This window comes from Ammodytes marinus (genome assembly GCF_949987685.1).
Source record: "Ammodytes marinus genome assembly, chromosome: 5".
Lineage (NCBI taxonomy): Eukaryota > Metazoa > Chordata > Actinopteri > Uranoscopiformes > Ammodytidae > Ammodytes > Ammodytes marinus.
The window spans coordinates 29,284,517-29,303,117 of NC_137234.1; the positions used below are offsets into that span (position 1 = coordinate 29,284,517).

Genomic DNA, 18,601 nt, shown 5'->3' on the forward strand with positions numbered 1-18,601 from the left:
TCCTTTTTTTAAGTTTTGTAAAAGCTACATTTTCATTACTGTATCCAATGACCATTGATAGTTTGCTCCCATTTTTCCAGATTGCTTTTCTGACTGACTAACAATCTGAAAAATATACAAGATTCCACGCAATTGTTATGCTTTACAAAATGGTGCAGCCATAAAACTTAGTTTTTCTTTACTTAATACAAGCATCATACAGGTGAACGAGCAGATGCTAATGGCATACTTGAAAAAAGAGCAGACAAAAGAGGGTTAATGTAGATAGGGAAAGTCAGAGTTGAAACAGAAACCGGACAATTAAAAGGTGGGGAAAAAAGAAGAAAGTGAGCCTTGTCCCAGGCGCGGAGAAACCCATGAGAAGAATGGACTTGGTGTGTGTGTGTGTGTGTGTGTGTGTGTGTGTGTGTGTGTGTGCGTGCGTGCGTGCGTGCGTGCGTGCGTGCGTGCGTGCGAGAGAAGAAACAAAGAGCCAGCCAGCAGCTAGGCCCTGACCCTTCCACCCAGCACTGATGCCATGAAGACCTCTCTCTTTCCTCTGTGCCTCCTCCTCCTCCTCTTTTTTTCTCCACTCTCTACCTCCACACAGCCAGTCCTCCCTCTCCCTCTCTCCCTCTCTCCCTATCCACATCCACACGGTATAACGAGGGTGTAGTTTCTTAACATTCATCATCGCTGAACTCTGAAACTTTATCAGCTCCGGAGCGCGGCGCCACAGCCCCGGCCCTGGCTTTCTCAGCTCTCAGATAGGGGCCCGATAACGCGCTGATAGATTACAGCAGATTGTTTTACTTCAGGGGACACTGCTGCTGCTGCTGCTGCTGCTGCTAATACTAATACACAGACAAGAGGGCTGGCTGCTGATAGGAGGGGAGGGGTGGGGGGCAAACAGGCCACAAAGAGAGGTAAGGGCATGGGGAATACTGCCGTGAGATGAGGAAGGAAAATTATTACAGATGCTGTCCCATACGTCCTTATACTGCCCACCCGCAATCAGCAGTGGCAATGCAGGCTAGAAAATGTAACAAACCTGTTCATGTCTTGTGAGGTTGTAGTGGGTTTAAACCAATTAAAAATGGTGGAGTCGGCAAATCTGGAGAAAGTTTGTTGATATTATAAAATGAAAATGCATCACTCCTGTCCGTGCGCACACACACACATATACACGCACACACACACACACACACACACTTAGGGGTAACCTGAGCTAGTGAGGGGGGGCAGAGGGGAGCATGCCAGGTGACTGACTGTTCAAAACAAAGTCAAGTACAAAACACAAGGACCACTTTCTCTCTCTCTCTCTCTCCCTGTGTGTAAACCCCCCCCTCTCTCTCTATCTCTCTCCCCCAATAGATATTTTACTGCTTAATAAAATGGTGCTTTTCTAGGAGAGATCCTATCTGAGAGGGAAAAACCTAATAAAATCTAACCTTTGAAAATAAGAAATATAACCTAATCAAATATCTTCCCAAAGACATCAAATTAATGGTTTATCATTCTTTCTTTCATTGCATTAATCTTCTCACAGTATTCTCTCATTTCAGTTATGAATTTTTCCAGCCTATTAATACAGGTATACTCCATCATGATAAAGAAAAAGGGGGGAGCTATTATTGTATAAAATGACTTTATGATATCAAGCATTGCTCATGCAAATGAGCGATGACTTGTGGTGTTAAATCTTCACCGGGAGGTCCCCACATGAGAGCAGAGGGCCACTTGTTAACCGTACGGACTCTTAGCCAGAGATCCATGTCACCACTGCATCTTGTCCACAACACATATGAGTCTAGGATGGCTTTGGTCTCGCTAAGCTAAGCACAGACACTGTGGAGTCAGGGAAAGACTGTTAGCCAATCTAGCCCTGTTGTCTAACTTTAGCATTTGATCTACGGGCTGCTTTGAATGAATAAAAACTATTTTGGAAGCAATGGGAATTACTATGCTAAATTAAATACACAACTGAGAGGTAGAGTACCCACACACACACACACACACAGGGCGGTCCCCACAGAGCTATTGTATTAAGCACACAGGATCAATTAGGGATTCAGATGTAAAGTGGGGTCAAGCTGCTGCCCTGCCTGTCTCCATATGTCTGCTGTTGGGACTCCAGTGGACAGCTCTGTGGCACGCAGCGGCCAATCACAGCGCTCCATTCCTGCCACGGCTGTCCATGGCCATGTTCAGGCCCCGGCATTGTGGAAACTCAAACCTGTCCGCTGCCCGCTTTGTGCCTCTCTATTTGCGACAGATTGAGGACTGAGCTTATCTGTGCTCACCAGAATGTGTGTGTGTGTTTGTGTTTCAGTGTGTGTGTGTGTGTGTGTGTTTGTGGAAACAGAGGGTGTGCACGTAATGAATTGGTGTCAGCGAGGGCATAAAGAGTTAAATGAGGTCTAATCTGCTAATAGCAAGCAACGGCAAGAAATTATCACTGCACAGCTTGCACACAATGCACAAACCTTTACACACACACACACACATTTAAAAAAGAAAAAAAATATCGCTAAGAAAAACACTTGCAGAGCAAAATAAAAAACTAAAATGTCTGTATTGGTCTAAATTTCAGCATCAACATTATTATCAGGCAAACCCCATGAATAATCCGCTCTGTAATTTTTCTTTCTTTCTCCCCTTTTTGTTCCTGGCATTTTGGTGCAGCAAGATAAGGGCTAAAAACAACAGAAGGGCTCGCAGAGCGAAAAAAAGACTGATAGATAACATTGATATCAACTCCTACACAACACAGTCATTCTCTTATCGGGGCTTTTTATCACAGTTTCGTTTTTTTTTCCTTCTTCTTTCATTCTTTCTTTCTTTCTAAGCCTTCCACTCCCAGTCTGTGTAGACAAATGAAAAAGAAGCAGCACTGCCCTTAAAAGGTTAAGTCAGGTTTCAGTAGCCAATGAACCTAAACGCTGATCTGTCTGCATCTTCATTTGGGCGAAGGTGTAGAATGCAGCAGCTGAAGTAGTGTGCACACTTGTGGAGAGATACAACCGGCTGGTTACATTCAAATAACAAAGCAGGCAGAGAGCCAGTGGGAAAGGAAAATATGTTTGGATATGTGATCCACTCAAGTGGAAGGGGAGTCGCTTATTAGCACACACAGACAGGAAGACTGGTTGGTAGAAGACGCCACACACACACACACACACACACCCCTACCTTGCCAACAGTGGACTATCGGCCTACATTGACCAAGTGTGGAACCCTATCTCTGGTCATTAAAAAAACTAAAAAAAAGAATAGAAAGTAATAGAAAATGTACTTGTGCCATAAAGAAATTGCCTTGAAGTTACTTCGGCGTACACATAACAAAGCATGCTGTGGGTTGGAAAGGACAATAAGTTTAGATCTGCTGAAGTGGAGTTTCTTATTAGTAGCGGAAACACACACACACACACACACACACACACTTCTGAGAAGGGGAAAAACTATTTCACACACACGCAGACGTATCATTGCTCTGTGTCAGACGGAGAAAAAAGCCTCTCTGTGGCTGTAATCTATCAAGGTCAGCTAGTGTGGCCCGGACAAACAGCATGTTGTTCCATCCCTCTGCTCCCTGCTGCTGGAGAACACTACATCTGACAGGAGGGATGAGGGACCCACACAGCTGCTACAAGACCCTATTATGACAAGATGGACACACATCTACACTTGCTTTGTTATAGTCCATTGTTCACATGAAAACAAATTAATGTTTCTTTGAATTGAAATGTCGGTAGGTTGGTGTTAACCTGTGTTGAAATGTTTTCTGTCCCTTCCCAGCTTCCGTCCCTCATGTACCAGCATTATAAAACTGAGCTGTTGTTTTGCTGGATTAAGTTTTAATGTGCAATGTCTTTGCAGAGACATGTGACATAGATGGAATTAGTTGATTTGATTGATTTGATTATTATTATTTGTAGAACTGTGGTGCTCTATGATAGCATGAACAATAGGAAAAATTGACTATGGATTATAGTCAGAATATGAGATTGTGGGATTGATTGAATCTTTGCTTGGATCAAAAAGGTCGGTAGACTGTCCTGCTCTCCCTACATGAGGAGGTTTCTGACATCATTTTTAAAAGACAAATCATTTCTTCACTGTTACTCCAGCCACTGTAATGTGTGGCAACTGTTTGCTAATGCTAAGCTAGGCTAACTGACCAGCTTTATATTAAACAGGTAGACATAAGTGTGGTATCAATCCTGACGTCCAACTCTCTCCAAGACAGCAAATAGCATATGACGTAGCTCACAAAAATACACAATTATAAACTCCTTAATCTTAGCACTGTTTGCTTTCCCCTTGAGCTAGGCACCAAAGCGATCTAATTTGAGTCTAAAATTGATGAGCAACGAGCAAGTTTATTTTTTCATCGATGATGTTGTCTGTGTTCGCTTCCAATATGGTGGAAAACTAATCCAAATATGTCACTTATTTTAGTACTTTAACCTGCAGTATGGTCATATGTATATCTATGGTCAACACTCACATACAACAACTTGAATGTAAACTAAGCTAGTGACTGATATACTGAGTGATAGTGCAGGGGAAGTGAACCGAGGGATGGGAGGACAGAGGTAGAGCTGGACAGACAGACTGACAGACAGACAGACGGACAGACAGAGAGCTGGAGTGCTAAAGATAAGAGAGGGGAGGGAGATAGAGTGGGGGGGGAGAGTGGGGATTTGGATGCAGGGAGCATATCCATCATGGATCTATCCTGCTATCAAACTACAGTTATCAGTGCTAAAAATATATATATAAAAACTCAACCTGCAAAAGGCTGGAGCTGCAGTGGGAGTTCACTGGGCTGCAAATAGGCCTGTCTGCCCCGACTCTCTCTCACTAGCTCCACTCTGGTGTCCTTTATAAGAAATCAAAAAGCACCTCCTACAAGTTTTCTTCATAGGAAGGCAAAGGGTTCTACCGCTTATCCACTAATAATAGACTACTTCATTAGTTGCCAATAATTGAAATAGTCGTTAATTAGTTGGTAACATCATCTGTTTTCACTACTGCGGAGCTGAACTAAAAACGAAAAAAAATTCTAATAGGCGCAGGTATAAACAAAACATAGCAAAATGGCGCTGGCTGCATCGCATCCGAAGAACACCTATAGTCTGGGAGCATTTCACCCTCAACCATAGACTGTATATATAAGCCCTCCACACAGTAAAAAAATTATCACTTGCTAGATTTGTAAGGCGGAACTTGCTTGGCATGGTAGCAAATCAGCAATGCAATGTGATTGTTGTTGGCTAACAAGTCCCTGTCCAACATGCTGTGCATGCCAAGCATAGTAAAGCCTTACACATCTTACTAATACAAATCTAATGCCTCAAGTAACATTTAAAAGCTGAAGGCTAAATCAAAAGAGTCATTTTGCCATTAGATAATCCAACGAGTCGACTAATCGTTTTAATAATCGATAGATTGATTGACTATCAAAATAGTCGTTGGTTGCAACCCTAACTTATTCTACTGAAGGCTGTTCTGACATCATCTATGCCCATGCTGTTTTCACTCATCTGTACTGCTCACATAATCTGCATGTCCACATCTCCATACTTTCCTAACAATGGTATGACCACTACAGAATATCTCTCTGCACTTCATCTCCTTCCGCCTCCCTACCCCCCCCCCTACTCCCCCCTAAAAAAAGAAAACCGCTCCACAAAAGAAAAGAGAAATGAAAAGAGGAGATGGTTTTTCTTCTTTCTGCTCTGCCCCACCCTTCTCTAGATAGAGTGAGAGAGGGGGAAAAGAAGGAGAAGAAGAGGAAAAAAAAAAAACATAATTTATCTGTGTATTATCAAGAAAGGCAGACACTTTAATCAGTCAGCTATGAAGTCAGTATTTCCATTCTTATCTGTCGCAGGAGTGGAAATGGAGAGGAGATAGCGTTCTGGGAGCCCATCGGTGGGCAGGAATGATAATGGGGGGGGGGGGGGGGGGGTGTGAGGGAGGGAGTGGGGGGGGGGGGGCAGGGCTCGGCTATTGGACCGCTGTGTCAGCGCTATCTGCACCCATTATCAAGAGGCTTATCGGCCCTACCATCAGCCTCGCTGTAATGGGGCCAGTTCAACTTTCCACATTATCATACCGCCAAGACCCGCTACGCCAAGGCTAGGGGTCTGGCTGGAGACATACAGAGAGAGAGAGAGAGAGAGAGAGGGAGGGGGGGAAGGGGTGATAGAGAAGTGGAAGGGTGGAGATAGAAGCATAAAAAAACAGTGGTGGGTCAAGAGGAAAAAAAGATGAGATTAATTCTTAAAAAGAAATAATAAATTGATAGAATAGCTTAAGGTGATGGGGTTAAGGGTGATGTCAAGGTCCTAAAATCCTAATATATTTGATTACAAAAAATAAACGTTGGCTTTGTTCTTGAAGCTGATATGGCTTTGTGTTGCGTCTACACACTGGAGGCGTGTTTACGGCCCCACTTCCTGTCCCCTCCGGGCTGTTAAATTATATTAGATCAACACGCCCATAATAAATGATGTTACAACCGGGCTTCATTAATCTGAAAAGATTACATGAAGTTAGTTATAGAGGATCAGTCAAGCTTTTATCTGTGTCCCTATCGAGAGAGAGAGAGAGGAGATGAAACAACGTGTCAAGATAAGTGCACAAATGTGTTTCTCCCTCAACGGTCTTAACCAAAACATTAGAAAGACAGGATGGAAATTATGCAGTGTGTTGATTTATTTTGAAAATGAATGGGAACAGTTTTAATTTGAGGTTGGACAAGCCTCTGAAATTGATTATGCATTTTTTATTTAATATATTAAATACTCCAGCCGAGTAATATAGCACCAGGTCAGAGAATTGTCACATTCCAAGCAGCGGAGGCAGAAATATCCCCCTATCCTACATTTCCCATAATGCACCAATAGCATGTTTTTGTTAGATCCACCCTTCATGGACTTGCTTTGAGTGACAGAAGACATTCCACAGGCTGAGAAGTGTTCTTAATGACTAGTAGTACTAACATTAGATTCAGGGCCAATCAGAGAAGACTGGGCTTCTAGGAAGGCGGGGCTTAAAGAGACAGGCTATCAAACATAGCTTTTCAGACAGAGGATGAAAAAGAGGAGATTCAGCAATGGCACTGTGAAGTTTGAAGTTTTTTTTTGGACACTTCACAATGAATACAATTTCTAGTAGAAACCTAAATTACAATGTTGAACCTGATAAAAGGGCATAATATGTGACATTTGACTCATGACCTGTTGTTGCAGCCCATTGGTAGAAGTGTGTTTGAATGCACACGTTGTCTTGTCTTGAGTCCTACCCTGTATGTGATCATATTGGGGCTGCTGGGTGTTTAGATAACATGAGAAACCTGATTATTCAAGAGCCATTTTACAGTGAAGGATAATATCTAGATGTGTATTTACAGTGAAAGCTAGCAGAAAGGGAATATCTCTTTAAAATCTGACGTTTACAGTTATGAATGTATATGAAATGTATTTTTTTTAACCTGTGGCACACACTGTACAGTCTGTGAGCCTACTGTAAGCCCAGCCACACACACACACCTCCCATCCCACTAAACATACACACACACACACACACACCAAACAGCTGGTTGATTGGCAGTTCACTTATCAGACGAGGAGCCAGAGCATCAAGGTTTACACAAGCACAAAGCCATCCAAAGGCCCGGATCACTGCAACACTACTGGCTGCTCACATGACTCATAGTGTACACACACTAAGACGTGACACACAGATACTGGCAAAGAGAGAATAGGACGTTATGCATCGCTCACTGACAGGGCCCTGCTCAAGACTTACATTCCTAAATGACATTAAATACATAAACACCACATTTAAATGCAAAACAAGTTATACAGTATATGACTTTTATCCTCCTCTGTTGGTAGCCGGAGGGAACTGCAACAACAACTAACTCAGTAAGTAAACTCAGTAAACTAGTAAGTGGCAACATCGTATAAAAGGTTGTACTTTCACAACTCAGAAGAGTGACAGAGTTGGTGGGTGTGTGTGTGTGTTTGTGTTTGTGTGTGTGTGTGTGTGTGTGTGTGTGTGTGTGTGTGTGTGTGTGTGTGTGTACTATGAACATTTTAAAGTGAGGAAAACTCAAAATATTCAAAGGAACTATCACTCCATTTCAGCAAACTAATGATCTTTTGTTGAGATAACTTATCGTTCATAATGTAATGATATTGTATCTTTCATATGTTAAGAAACTTCAAATGTTGAGTTCTACCACATGGTGAATTCCAACCAATTCTCTGTCAAAACAAACAATGTTGATTCAAACACTAAACTGTTAAAACTGTCTGAAAACACTTTCTGAACAAAAAATAAAAAGGTTGGCAACTTTTACTCTTTGGAAACATACAGTGAATAATTAGTTATCTCAACAAAAGATAATTACTTCTCACAAATGTATGCAGTTTTAGATGGCCTCAAATTTCTAGCAAGAAGGTGTGTGTGCGTGCGTGCGTGTGTGTGTGTGTGTGTGTGTGTGTGTGTGTGTGTGTGTGTGTGTGTGTGTGTGTGTGTGTGTGTGTGTGTGTGTTCGTGTTTGTGTGTGTGTGTGTGTGTGTGTGTGTGTGTGTGTGTGTGTGGCGGTCTAGACCTCTCCTGTGTTAAGGTGTCTCCCTGGAGGCTCCTCTTTCTGTTCACATTGTCTGGGCCGGTCCAGTCTCCCTTATCGCCCCTCTCTCTTTCCCATTTCCTCCTCCTGACCCTCTAATGCTTCCTCATTCCCTCCATTCTCTCTCTCTCTCTCTAGCTCTCTTCTCCTCCGTCCTTTACCACTGTACAGCGGCCTTTCACCTTTACTAGCCTGTCTACTTTGTGTTAGCTCCTCCCCTCTTCTCCAGCTCCATTCTTCTCTCCCTTCCTTTTTTATTCTTTGGCTTTTAGAAGCAGTCATGGTTGCTTCATCTCCTGAGTGCTGCTGTTTAAACAAAGTATTTTCTCTCTTGGCAACAACACACCTCCTGAGGAAATGCTACACGTTTATGAATAAAAATGTTGGAAGAAAACGTAACTTATCCGTAGCATACAGCATTCATAGCTAGTGTCTGCTGTTGAGAAATACCAACTTGTCCATACCTCCAGACTATTGCCTATAAAATCCTTTTCTCTGCATGTTATTTGGCTACACATCCACAGCGGTTAAAAAATGTTTCATGGTTTCATTTTGTCCCCAAAAAAAAAAACTTGCCCAAAGGTTACATTGTAAAAGCCTAGTCAGACAGTAGGCCTATACTATCAGAATGGGAGTCGAGTTCCTTGTATGAGTAAACAATACTTGGGCCAGTAAAGATTGCAGCTAATAATTAAGCATTTTATGATATGATTCCAGGTCTTCCATGCATTTATCCTCTCCCTTGTAGTTTCGCCAATATCCTTAGTGAATTAAAGTGGCTAGGAGGAACTTTCAGTTTGTGTTTATTTAAGCGGCCCCTTTGGACAAAATCGGTAGTGTTTTGGGTGAGTGTACCCGGACAAAGGCATTTAAAAAAATATATATATATGTATAAAATAGCATTTTTTGCACTGATGGGCTCGTTTGCTGTTACATGTACTCAATGATCATCAGAGGAAAAATGAGACGGTTTCAAAAATTGACCCCTCGACATCCCAACTGTTTGTCTGCTTGAATATCGCTGACTTGGGATTTCAAGCTCGGCAGATTCAGAGCTACAGGTGCGTTTACTGTCGGCCGGTAACAACGAGAACAGTGGAGAAGTGTGTGTGTGTGTGTGTGTGTGTGTGTGTGTGTGTGCGTGTGTGTGTGTGTGTGTGTGTAGGTGTGTGTGTTTGGCTGTAAAAGCAGGTCAGGCGGTGTTGTTTGCCCAGGTTGCCTTAACACCCACGGAACAGAGTGCTCAGCACAGTAGGAGCAAATGGTCTGTCTTATCAGTGGCGTTGGGGGGGCCCTGTCATAACAGTGGCTGTGTGTGCGTGTGCGTGTGTGTGTGTATCCACACTAACACACTGTCCTTCGAGTGTCCGGAGTCATTCTGACACATTTAAGTTAACCTGCGACTACACACATATCTTCTTTACCTAAACCCCCCCAACATAACAAAGCTCCATTTTGGTTTACTTTGAGGTATATATTCTATGACAATTGTCAATTGTTCTCTTAACGCATTCATACAAGAGAAACGTTGATGAGAACCCTTGCATGACAACCATCACTTAACCCAAAAAGCTGCCGTGTTTCCATGCATCCATGTTCAAGGACAGGGCTTGGATGTTACTGTGGTCAAACCTCTCACACAGAGAGCCCGTCAGCCTGTGAGTTAAGCCCTCACCAAAGCTGCCTGGGAAGAGCCGGGCTAGAGTAGGTAATTACTGCTAGAGCAAACAGTTTGGATTGGGATTACGCTACTGTTGGTTGGGGTAAATGTCTTGTTACCGAGGGCGTCATCGCCGGGGGGTCATGGGTGAAACCGTTTTTACAACCGGCGCTGAGTTGGAGGGGGGGAACCATAATTCACTGTGCGGGCCGTCCCTTTGGGTAAATAGCAGGAAAGGGGTAATAACTCATCCACACACCCAACACAAACGCTGTTTCCTCTGTGTTACCCTGCCAACTTCCCCCTTTTGGTGTATGTAGACTGTGTACACACACACACACACACACACACACACACGCTAACACACACACACACACTCTGCCAGTGCTTCTCTCACAGCCGCAACGCAAACACACACATCAAGGCAAAGAAGCTAACACCTTTTAAAAAGGGCAGAAAGATAGCAGGCAAATCCTTCATCAAATCTTTGATCAGAAACACCAGCAATGTCCTGCAAGTTGCTGACTTTAAAAATCGTTAACTTTAAAAGATTTCCAAATAGATATAAAAGAAGAGAATAAGTCAAGTTCAATAATGTGCAGGTCACATGACAAAGACATCATTGAACCATTTATGGAGAGTGGATTTTTGTTACAGCTAGGACTGAAAGCGTGATCATTTGTGTGTGTTTTAAAGGGTATTTTGTCCAGTCCCCCCCCCCCTGCAGATACTATATGTATGCAATGCATGCCATGCATACGTAGTATGTGGGTATATGAGTGATTGCAGTAATATCCAGCTCTCGCATGGAGCCATCTCATGGTGGTGAGCATGAGAAAACGTTGGCGTTCGATACCCAATCAGTCACCATCTCGCTGCTGTAATATCTGTCAGTAGGATCTAGTGTGCCAGTCATCTTGCTGATGCTGTTACTTCTTCCCCCTCCCGCTTACACTATACGCTCACCAAAGTTTCACGCCTTTAACACAAGAGAATCTTTTTTTTAAAGGGAAAAAAAAGAGAGAAAAAAAAATCCACCCTGGAGATAGTCATCGACGAACACCAAAATTGTCCCAACATGTCTGCGCTATCTTAACACGGAATCAGGAACGGGTAAAATGAGTAATACGTGGTATTAATTTTAATTGAATTAATCAATGACAATGCTTGTTACGGGTGGAGCGAGAGAAGCGACGACGAGGGGGAGGAGTGTGTGTGTGTGTGTGTGTGTGTGTGTGTGTGTGTGTGTGTGTGTGTGTGTGTGGTGGGGTGTGTTTGTGTGTGGTTTGATTGAGTGAGAAAAAAAAAGATTGAGGGAGGGTAGAAAAAGAAAATGCATTCACACCTATCATCTAATTATACAACAACATTAATCCCATTAGTGGCTGGAACTGATTGCCAGGGTCCGGAGCGTGCCTGGTTCCCTGTTGTTATTGCGTGGGTTGAGACTGGGCTCCTGCCTGCTCGGCCCTGATAACAACCTCTAATCACACTTGGCCATCTCTATCTGCACCGGAGATCAGGCCCCCGCTGGCTTATCCAAAGTTCACATCTAGCTAAAAGCAGAACAAAGAGGGGGAGAGAATGAAAAAAACACACACACACACACAAACACACAAGGGGAAAGAGCCACCAAGGCGCTGCTGCATGACTCTTCTGTCTCTGTGTGTGTGTGTGTGTGTGTGTGTGTGTGTGTGTGTGTGTGTGTGTGTGTGTGTGTGTGTGTGTGTGTGTGTGTGTGTGTGTGTGTGTGTGTGTGTGTGTGTGTGTGTGTGTGTGTGTGTGTGTGTGTGTGTGTGTGTGTGTGTGTGTGTGTGTGTGTGTGTGTGTGTGTGTGTGTGGAATTTAGACGCTGGCTGCTTGCTTGTGTGTGTGTGTGTGTGTTTTATTTCTCTTTGGCTCACAAAGAATGAATTAATCTCTCAATAGTGCGTCCATATAACCATCACGTGACCCGCCGGAGCCTTGTCGGGCTGTGCTGATAAAAGAACAACAGAGTAACACATTCCTTTCACACGGCTGGCAGCGAGACACACACACCCACACACACACACACACACACAAACACACTCAACTTGAAGCTTTCTATACACCCCTCTTCTACGGGGGTTTAAGAAGTTTAAACTGGTGTGTTATTAAAAAGGCAAGAGAGACGTATTAGAAGAGAGGTCAAGAGTGGTGATTTCCTTGTCTGGTCTCTGCTTTGCTTTAAGCCGTGGGAGGCAGCGTATTATTCATGTGCTGACCTCTGAGCTCCAGCGCTGTGATGTCATTGGAACCAAGCTTTCTCACACACTCTCTCTCACACACACACACACACACACACACACACACACACACACACACACACACACACAATCAGCAGAGTGAATCTGCAGGCTGTTATCTATATCTACCATCAGCAGGCCTCCTTATCAGCCCCAAACATCTTTAGAGAGAGAGAGAGAGAGGGGCGGGGGGGGGGGAGAGAGAGAGAGCAGCCTGAGATAAACACACCACAACACATTCATCTAGCAGCTGCTGCATATTACACACTATTTTCTCTATCTCTTTACCTCCACTCCTCCCTCTCTTATCACCTCACTTTTTCCCTTTTTCTTATTTTAATTATCTAAGAGATCCACCTCCCAGCCAATCGCAAACAAAACCTCAGACAACAACAACGCCGCCGACGGAACAAAATGCAATGCAAACAGCCAGATGTAATTACAATGTTCCCTCCATCTCTCCAATCTATCCTTCCATCTGCCCAACTTCCCATCTCTCTCTCTCTCTCTCTCTCTCTCTCTCTCTCTCTCTCTCTCTCTTCCTTTCTGAGATATCAGGAGCAAGCGATCGCCGCCAAGTCTTATCGCGTCTCCCATCTCAACCGCCAAAATATATAAGCCCAGGGACGGAGCAGCCTCAGTGGGCCACCCGCCCGCCTGCCTGCCTGCTATCTCTCCATCAAGGAGAGGAGGACTCTTATCAGCCTGAGAGATCACCAACCGTTAGGGGAGGGATGACGCACAAAAGAGACACAGACAAATATCTATCTGCTACACAAACACAAGCTTCCACCCCCCCCCCCCCCCCCCTCCTTCCTCAACCCATGAGGCCTCCAGAAAAAGCCCCTGGGCTCAATCCATTGTTGTTTGGGGTGAGGAAAATAAAAAGATATGCATGCTATGTTGTCTTAATGTAACTTTCTGTTTTGGGCGTGGGGGGAGGGGGGGATTCTTGTTGTCAAATGTTGCTTTTCCAGGGGGGGCACACGACCAGACAACATGACTTGACTGGGTATAACGTATACTGCAAAAAAAAAGTGCCATCAACGCCATAGTTAGTTTGGACTGATCAAAACCTGAAGAGAAGTGCTAATAAAGGGACATTTCTTATTAAGGAAGGACTATTATCAGGATCTTCTCAGCAAGTCAGTAGGTTACAGTTTTGACAGGGCATTCTGGATACGGACACACTCTGACAGACCTTATCACTTATGGACAGGAGGCAAACAGTTAGCAGGAAGCGCCTGTAGCCTTAGCTTTATCATACTGGCTGCCACTTTCACAATAAAACAAATGCAAGGGAAGGAGAAGCAGCATGTGATTCTGTAATATTTGAATTAATATCAACCCAGCCCAGGTCATAAATACATTGTAAAACAAACCCTGCTCTTTTCAATCGCTGCGCCTTCGCTCCCTGGCAACAGGTGTGTGTTTTGATGAATGCAAATGATTGAGTGGAATTTTAAAAAGGTGGTGTCAGCGATTCTTAAGTATGCTTGTTGTCAAGATCAGTTTGTCAAAATCAGTGAATATCTCCTCATAATCGTCTACCTGTCCGTACTGTGTGTCTGCTGCAAAGATCCAACGTTAATACACAGCCTAGGCTCTGTAAATGGCCATGTTGCTAGCTATGGTGGCGGGTCCCTTTTTTACATATAGCCTTTGTTTACATAGCGGTTTATCTCCCCACCATGCTTGTCTGGGCTGCATGAAAGAGAATGAGCATGCAGAGTCTGAGCACGACATATATCTATTACTGAGTTTACAACTCCACTGAGAGCAATTACCTTAAACTTCAACATCTTAAATACACAGCCTGGTCCATCTGTATGGAGTATGGCAAATGTTTCTATCCTACTTTGAATCTGAATTCCCTTTGAATAAAAAAAGCGTAGCCCCTTCCCCTGTGTAGCGCTGTAATGCAGCTTTACTCTAGTCTCTGCTTGTATTTCATTTGAGAAAATTGAGTATGGATGTGTCTATATAATAACTGTGAAGAAAACAAATTAAAATATTTGAATAATTCGCTTCGAGCAGTTGCCCATATTTGCAAAGCCGTGTAGGAAACAGGGCTGCAACCGATACACAGTGGCCGTGTGATTGGCCATTACCACACATTGGGGGAACACGCCCCGGCCTGTTTATCAACGTTACCTTGTTCAAAAAGAATCTGCATTCTCATCTTTTTGGAATTATTCAAAACTCCTCACACCTGCTTCACAGTGAATGCCTTCCAAGGGTTTTAAATCCGGCCTTTAGGTGTGACAGGCAGCAGGGAGAGTTCAGTTTGCATTGACACAGTATTAACAACAAATAAAGACTCAATCACAGCTCCAAACTCACAGCAGAAAAGAGAACTCATAACAGTAACTAGGGAAATACCACTTAACTTAAACCTCTTACCAGGAACTTTTAAATGTTTATGAAACCGTCAAATGTTTCCTCTGATGATCATAAATGATTCTGTACCATCAGTGAAAGTAATGCTATTTTACTATCATTATTATTATCATTGCATGGGTACGATATACCCTGGCAGCTTAGAGAAAACGATTTACGGCAGGCAGACCGGAGCCTCCTGTGTTAATGAACAGTAGAACTAAATCAAAGTTTACTCTGCTACACCATCATCATATTGCCATTATTTAATCTGACAGTCACATACTGTATAAATACATTACCTCTTTACTGTGCATCTGCAGTATCTTTTCATGGACGTATATTTACAGCACTGGTGTCGTAAAAAAACACTATCGCTTTTATCCGAAGATGCAGCTAGAATCAAGAAAAACTGAAGGTTCCTTGTAGCTTTACTTAATTTAGTGTAATAGGAAACCGTCAAACTACATTTATGTGTGGCATGAATCATTTCCAGAAAGGAAGCTAGGAGGTGTGTTACTGCAACAATGAAACCAACCCAAGAACGCTATAAATCGGGATGGAATTTGTCATATCGGTATCAGGGAGCAGCATGTTCAAAACAACATGGCGGACACACACACTGTCCTCACTAGTAGTAGTAGTGGTCGTGCTAGCAGCCCCCCACCTCTCCTGACCCCCCCCCCCCCCTCTCCTGATACCCCCCCCCCCCCCAAACACACACACACCAGCCGAACAAAGTCCGTATCACTCCTCACTCTCTCCTATCAAAATGTCTGCCAAATCACAAGAGAGTCACGGGGCTGAGAGGGCTGGCTGGCCTCGAACTGCAGCCGGGGCCTGGTGCACAGGGAAGCATAGTGGACCAGAAGCACTGATAAAGAATGGCCATGACACCCCTGAGACACGTTCATACACACTCTCTCTCTCTCTCTCTCTCTAAGTCTAGCCCAGCTTTATCAGCCTCAGGTTCTGGAATACATCTCCAGGTCTCGCTGCTGGCTCTACTGTAGGTGCCTGCTGGGAGTTAACAGCTGATAGGCCTCTCTATGGAAACGGAGGGGGAAAAAAACACTGACTACACAGGCTGCTTGCAGTGAGTGGCATCAATGGAAATCGTTAATAGCAACACAGCAGATCACAACAGAGGGCGTCCATGAGTTCAGTGCTATCAAGGCGAGCAGCTAACATTAGCTACATCCTTTAGTTAGAAATGAACTGTGTCATCTGCAAAGTCTTCCCCAATGCTACTGATAGAACCATTTAGACGAGGACTAAACTAGGGGAAAATATATCCATCATTGTGATTCATTTTTATATTTTTACCAAACTGCAATATAAATTGAATGTCTTTTCTGAAAATGCAACTCCAGGTGTTTGGTTGTGTGCTCACATAGTTTTAAGCAAGATATGTTTGTCACAAGCATAATCATAAATCAAATAGTTTCTGTTGCTGGGATACTCAATGGCTTCCTTTTTTTATACGAGGCAACGGCAACCAGAGTAATGTCAATGTAAGTACATTTGTTCTAATGAATACAAACCAATTCAGCCAACATTAATTAAGACATTATAAGCATGTTAACATGACAATATAATGTCCGCTAATCGTGAAATTCAAAAGTGGCATGAGAGCCATTAGCACAAGTGTTTGCCACATATGCTAGTAGTACTGCTGTAATGAAAACATCTTTGGCCAAGCAATATTAGTAGTGCAGAACTGGAATACAAAGGGTATACCAACCCAACAACAAGCAAGACTTTTATTGTGTAGTGTGACCAACTCTTGAATTAGCAATAACAATTCCATCTGACTTTACAACTGACTAAACAAACTCTTTAAAGTGGATCAAAATGAATTGCCCAGCTCTATAGAGTGCAGGTAGCACAGTGACTTGGTGACATGATGTCATGCTCCCTGTGACCTCTTGCTCATAACAGAACAAACAATGCTCACAAGTGGGGGTCGCACTATGCTGTGAAAAATATGTTAATCACTGCCAGCAGATGCATTTGTTTTTAAATCCAACTTCACACCTGCTGTCACTACAGCCATTGTAGACTATGCTTTGACAGGCTATTTTGGTCAGGAACGTCAACTCATTAATATTAGATAAAACAGCATTTATATCACTTGATACCATAAAGCCTAAACTCACAAATGCTGCTTCTAGACATGATGGCACTGATGACAAGACTTGATATTATTTGTTCAATAAGTTATTGATCAAATTGTCCTGCAGAAGTCAAGTTTCCATTCCAGCTGTCATTTCCAAACAAATACATGCACAGACACATTTTCTTTCATGTTTAATCTTTAGTGACACCTTCACTTCTGACTGTGTGCAACAGGCCTATTCTAGCCACTTGGGGGGTTAATGGCAGCATTAGTATGCTCAGTCAAAAAGTGATACACCTTCACACACGTTTTTATAAACAGGAAGAACTCGTCAAGCACAGAGACCAGCCGAGCGCCAGAACAAGAAAAAAGGGCCTTTCAAGCGACCACTAAGATGCATTATTGAGTTAAAAGGATAGATGAAAAAAAAAGATCCAATTGTGAGCAGCTATCGGGCGGAGAGATCAGCCAGGCGGCCCTATCTGACGCCCCATCTCTGGGAAAAGAGAAGTGAAAAGCCAGGGGGGAGAATGCAACGGCGGGCCCCGGCGCAGCAGCAGACAGAAAACAAATAAAAAAAAGATCCAATTTTAATCTTTATCTGGGCTCACATCGGATCGCTGCCTTATCTCTGTTCACATCGGCCTTTTTCAGAGAACACACTGACGTTTCCACAACAGAATTAAACAGGAAGCCACGGCTACAGTTTGAGCTGCCAATGGACAAAGCATTATTTACAGGTTAATAAATGAAAATTTGTTTTAGTTATATAAAAACTAATTAGGCTACACTCTTGCACAGTCTAGACATAGTCCGAGAGAGCCAAAGTGGCGCTTTAATACATTTAACAACATCACTGGGTTATTCTGAGAACAATGCTGAGGCTGGACTAGGTTTAACCTCTGTGTGGGTTTAGTTTATGTTTTTAGGCACTATTTGCTTATAAAATATATCCTACTGTCATAAAACTACCGACCAAACAGTCGGGCGTTACAGTTGGGTTCCAAACTACTTATTAACTTTCCTGCGCCGCACAACACGCGCTGCTTGTTCCCAGAGCGCGCGCGTGAATCCCCACGCGCTGCTCCTCGTATTCACAACAGTCAAGCAAAGAAACAACAAGCTAATGAACTTACGCTTTATCTGGCGGGGTTTGCTCTGCTTTCTCCGGGACATGGTGGCTCTTCCCTGGGACCGGGGAGCCCGCTTGGACAGACTGATAGAGCGGCAGAGAAGCGGTAGTGGCTCTTCGGTCTTCGGCTTCTTGTTCTTCTTCTCTCTCTCTCCGCACCGTTTATCGCTGCGACGCGGCGCTCCGACCAGCGACCATGACCCGTCTGCACTTTGATATGGTCTGCCAGGCCAACTAACGTACCTGAGGCTGAGCACGTTTACTTTATCAATGCTGTCCTCCGTCTCTTCTTCCCAAAACGTGCCGTCACCACCTCACCTTTTCCTGCTAACGTTATTCCTTTTCGCCGGCCGCGCCTCCGCCACAACCGCTAGCTTCGTCCGTCAGCGAGCACAGTTGCCTGTCTTCAGAACTA

The 18,601-nt window shown here is 43.6% G+C and overlaps 1 protein-coding gene across 1 annotated transcript in view; it reads right to left on the minus strand.

Moving 5' to 3' along the window:
* The window catches only part of zfpm1 (zinc finger protein, FOG family member 1), a gene marked incomplete at both ends in the record, with an annotated part of 91,273 nt that extends 73,043 nt beyond the window's left edge, over nt 1-18,230 (minus strand). Inside the window, one exon of the mRNA XM_080027721.1 lies at nt 18,191-18,230. Coding sequence (XP_079883847.1) covers nt 18,191-18,230 — 40 coding nt within the window. The remainder of the gene's footprint in view (nt 1-18,190) is intronic.
* Between the last annotated feature and the right edge of the window lie 371 nt (nt 18,231-18,601).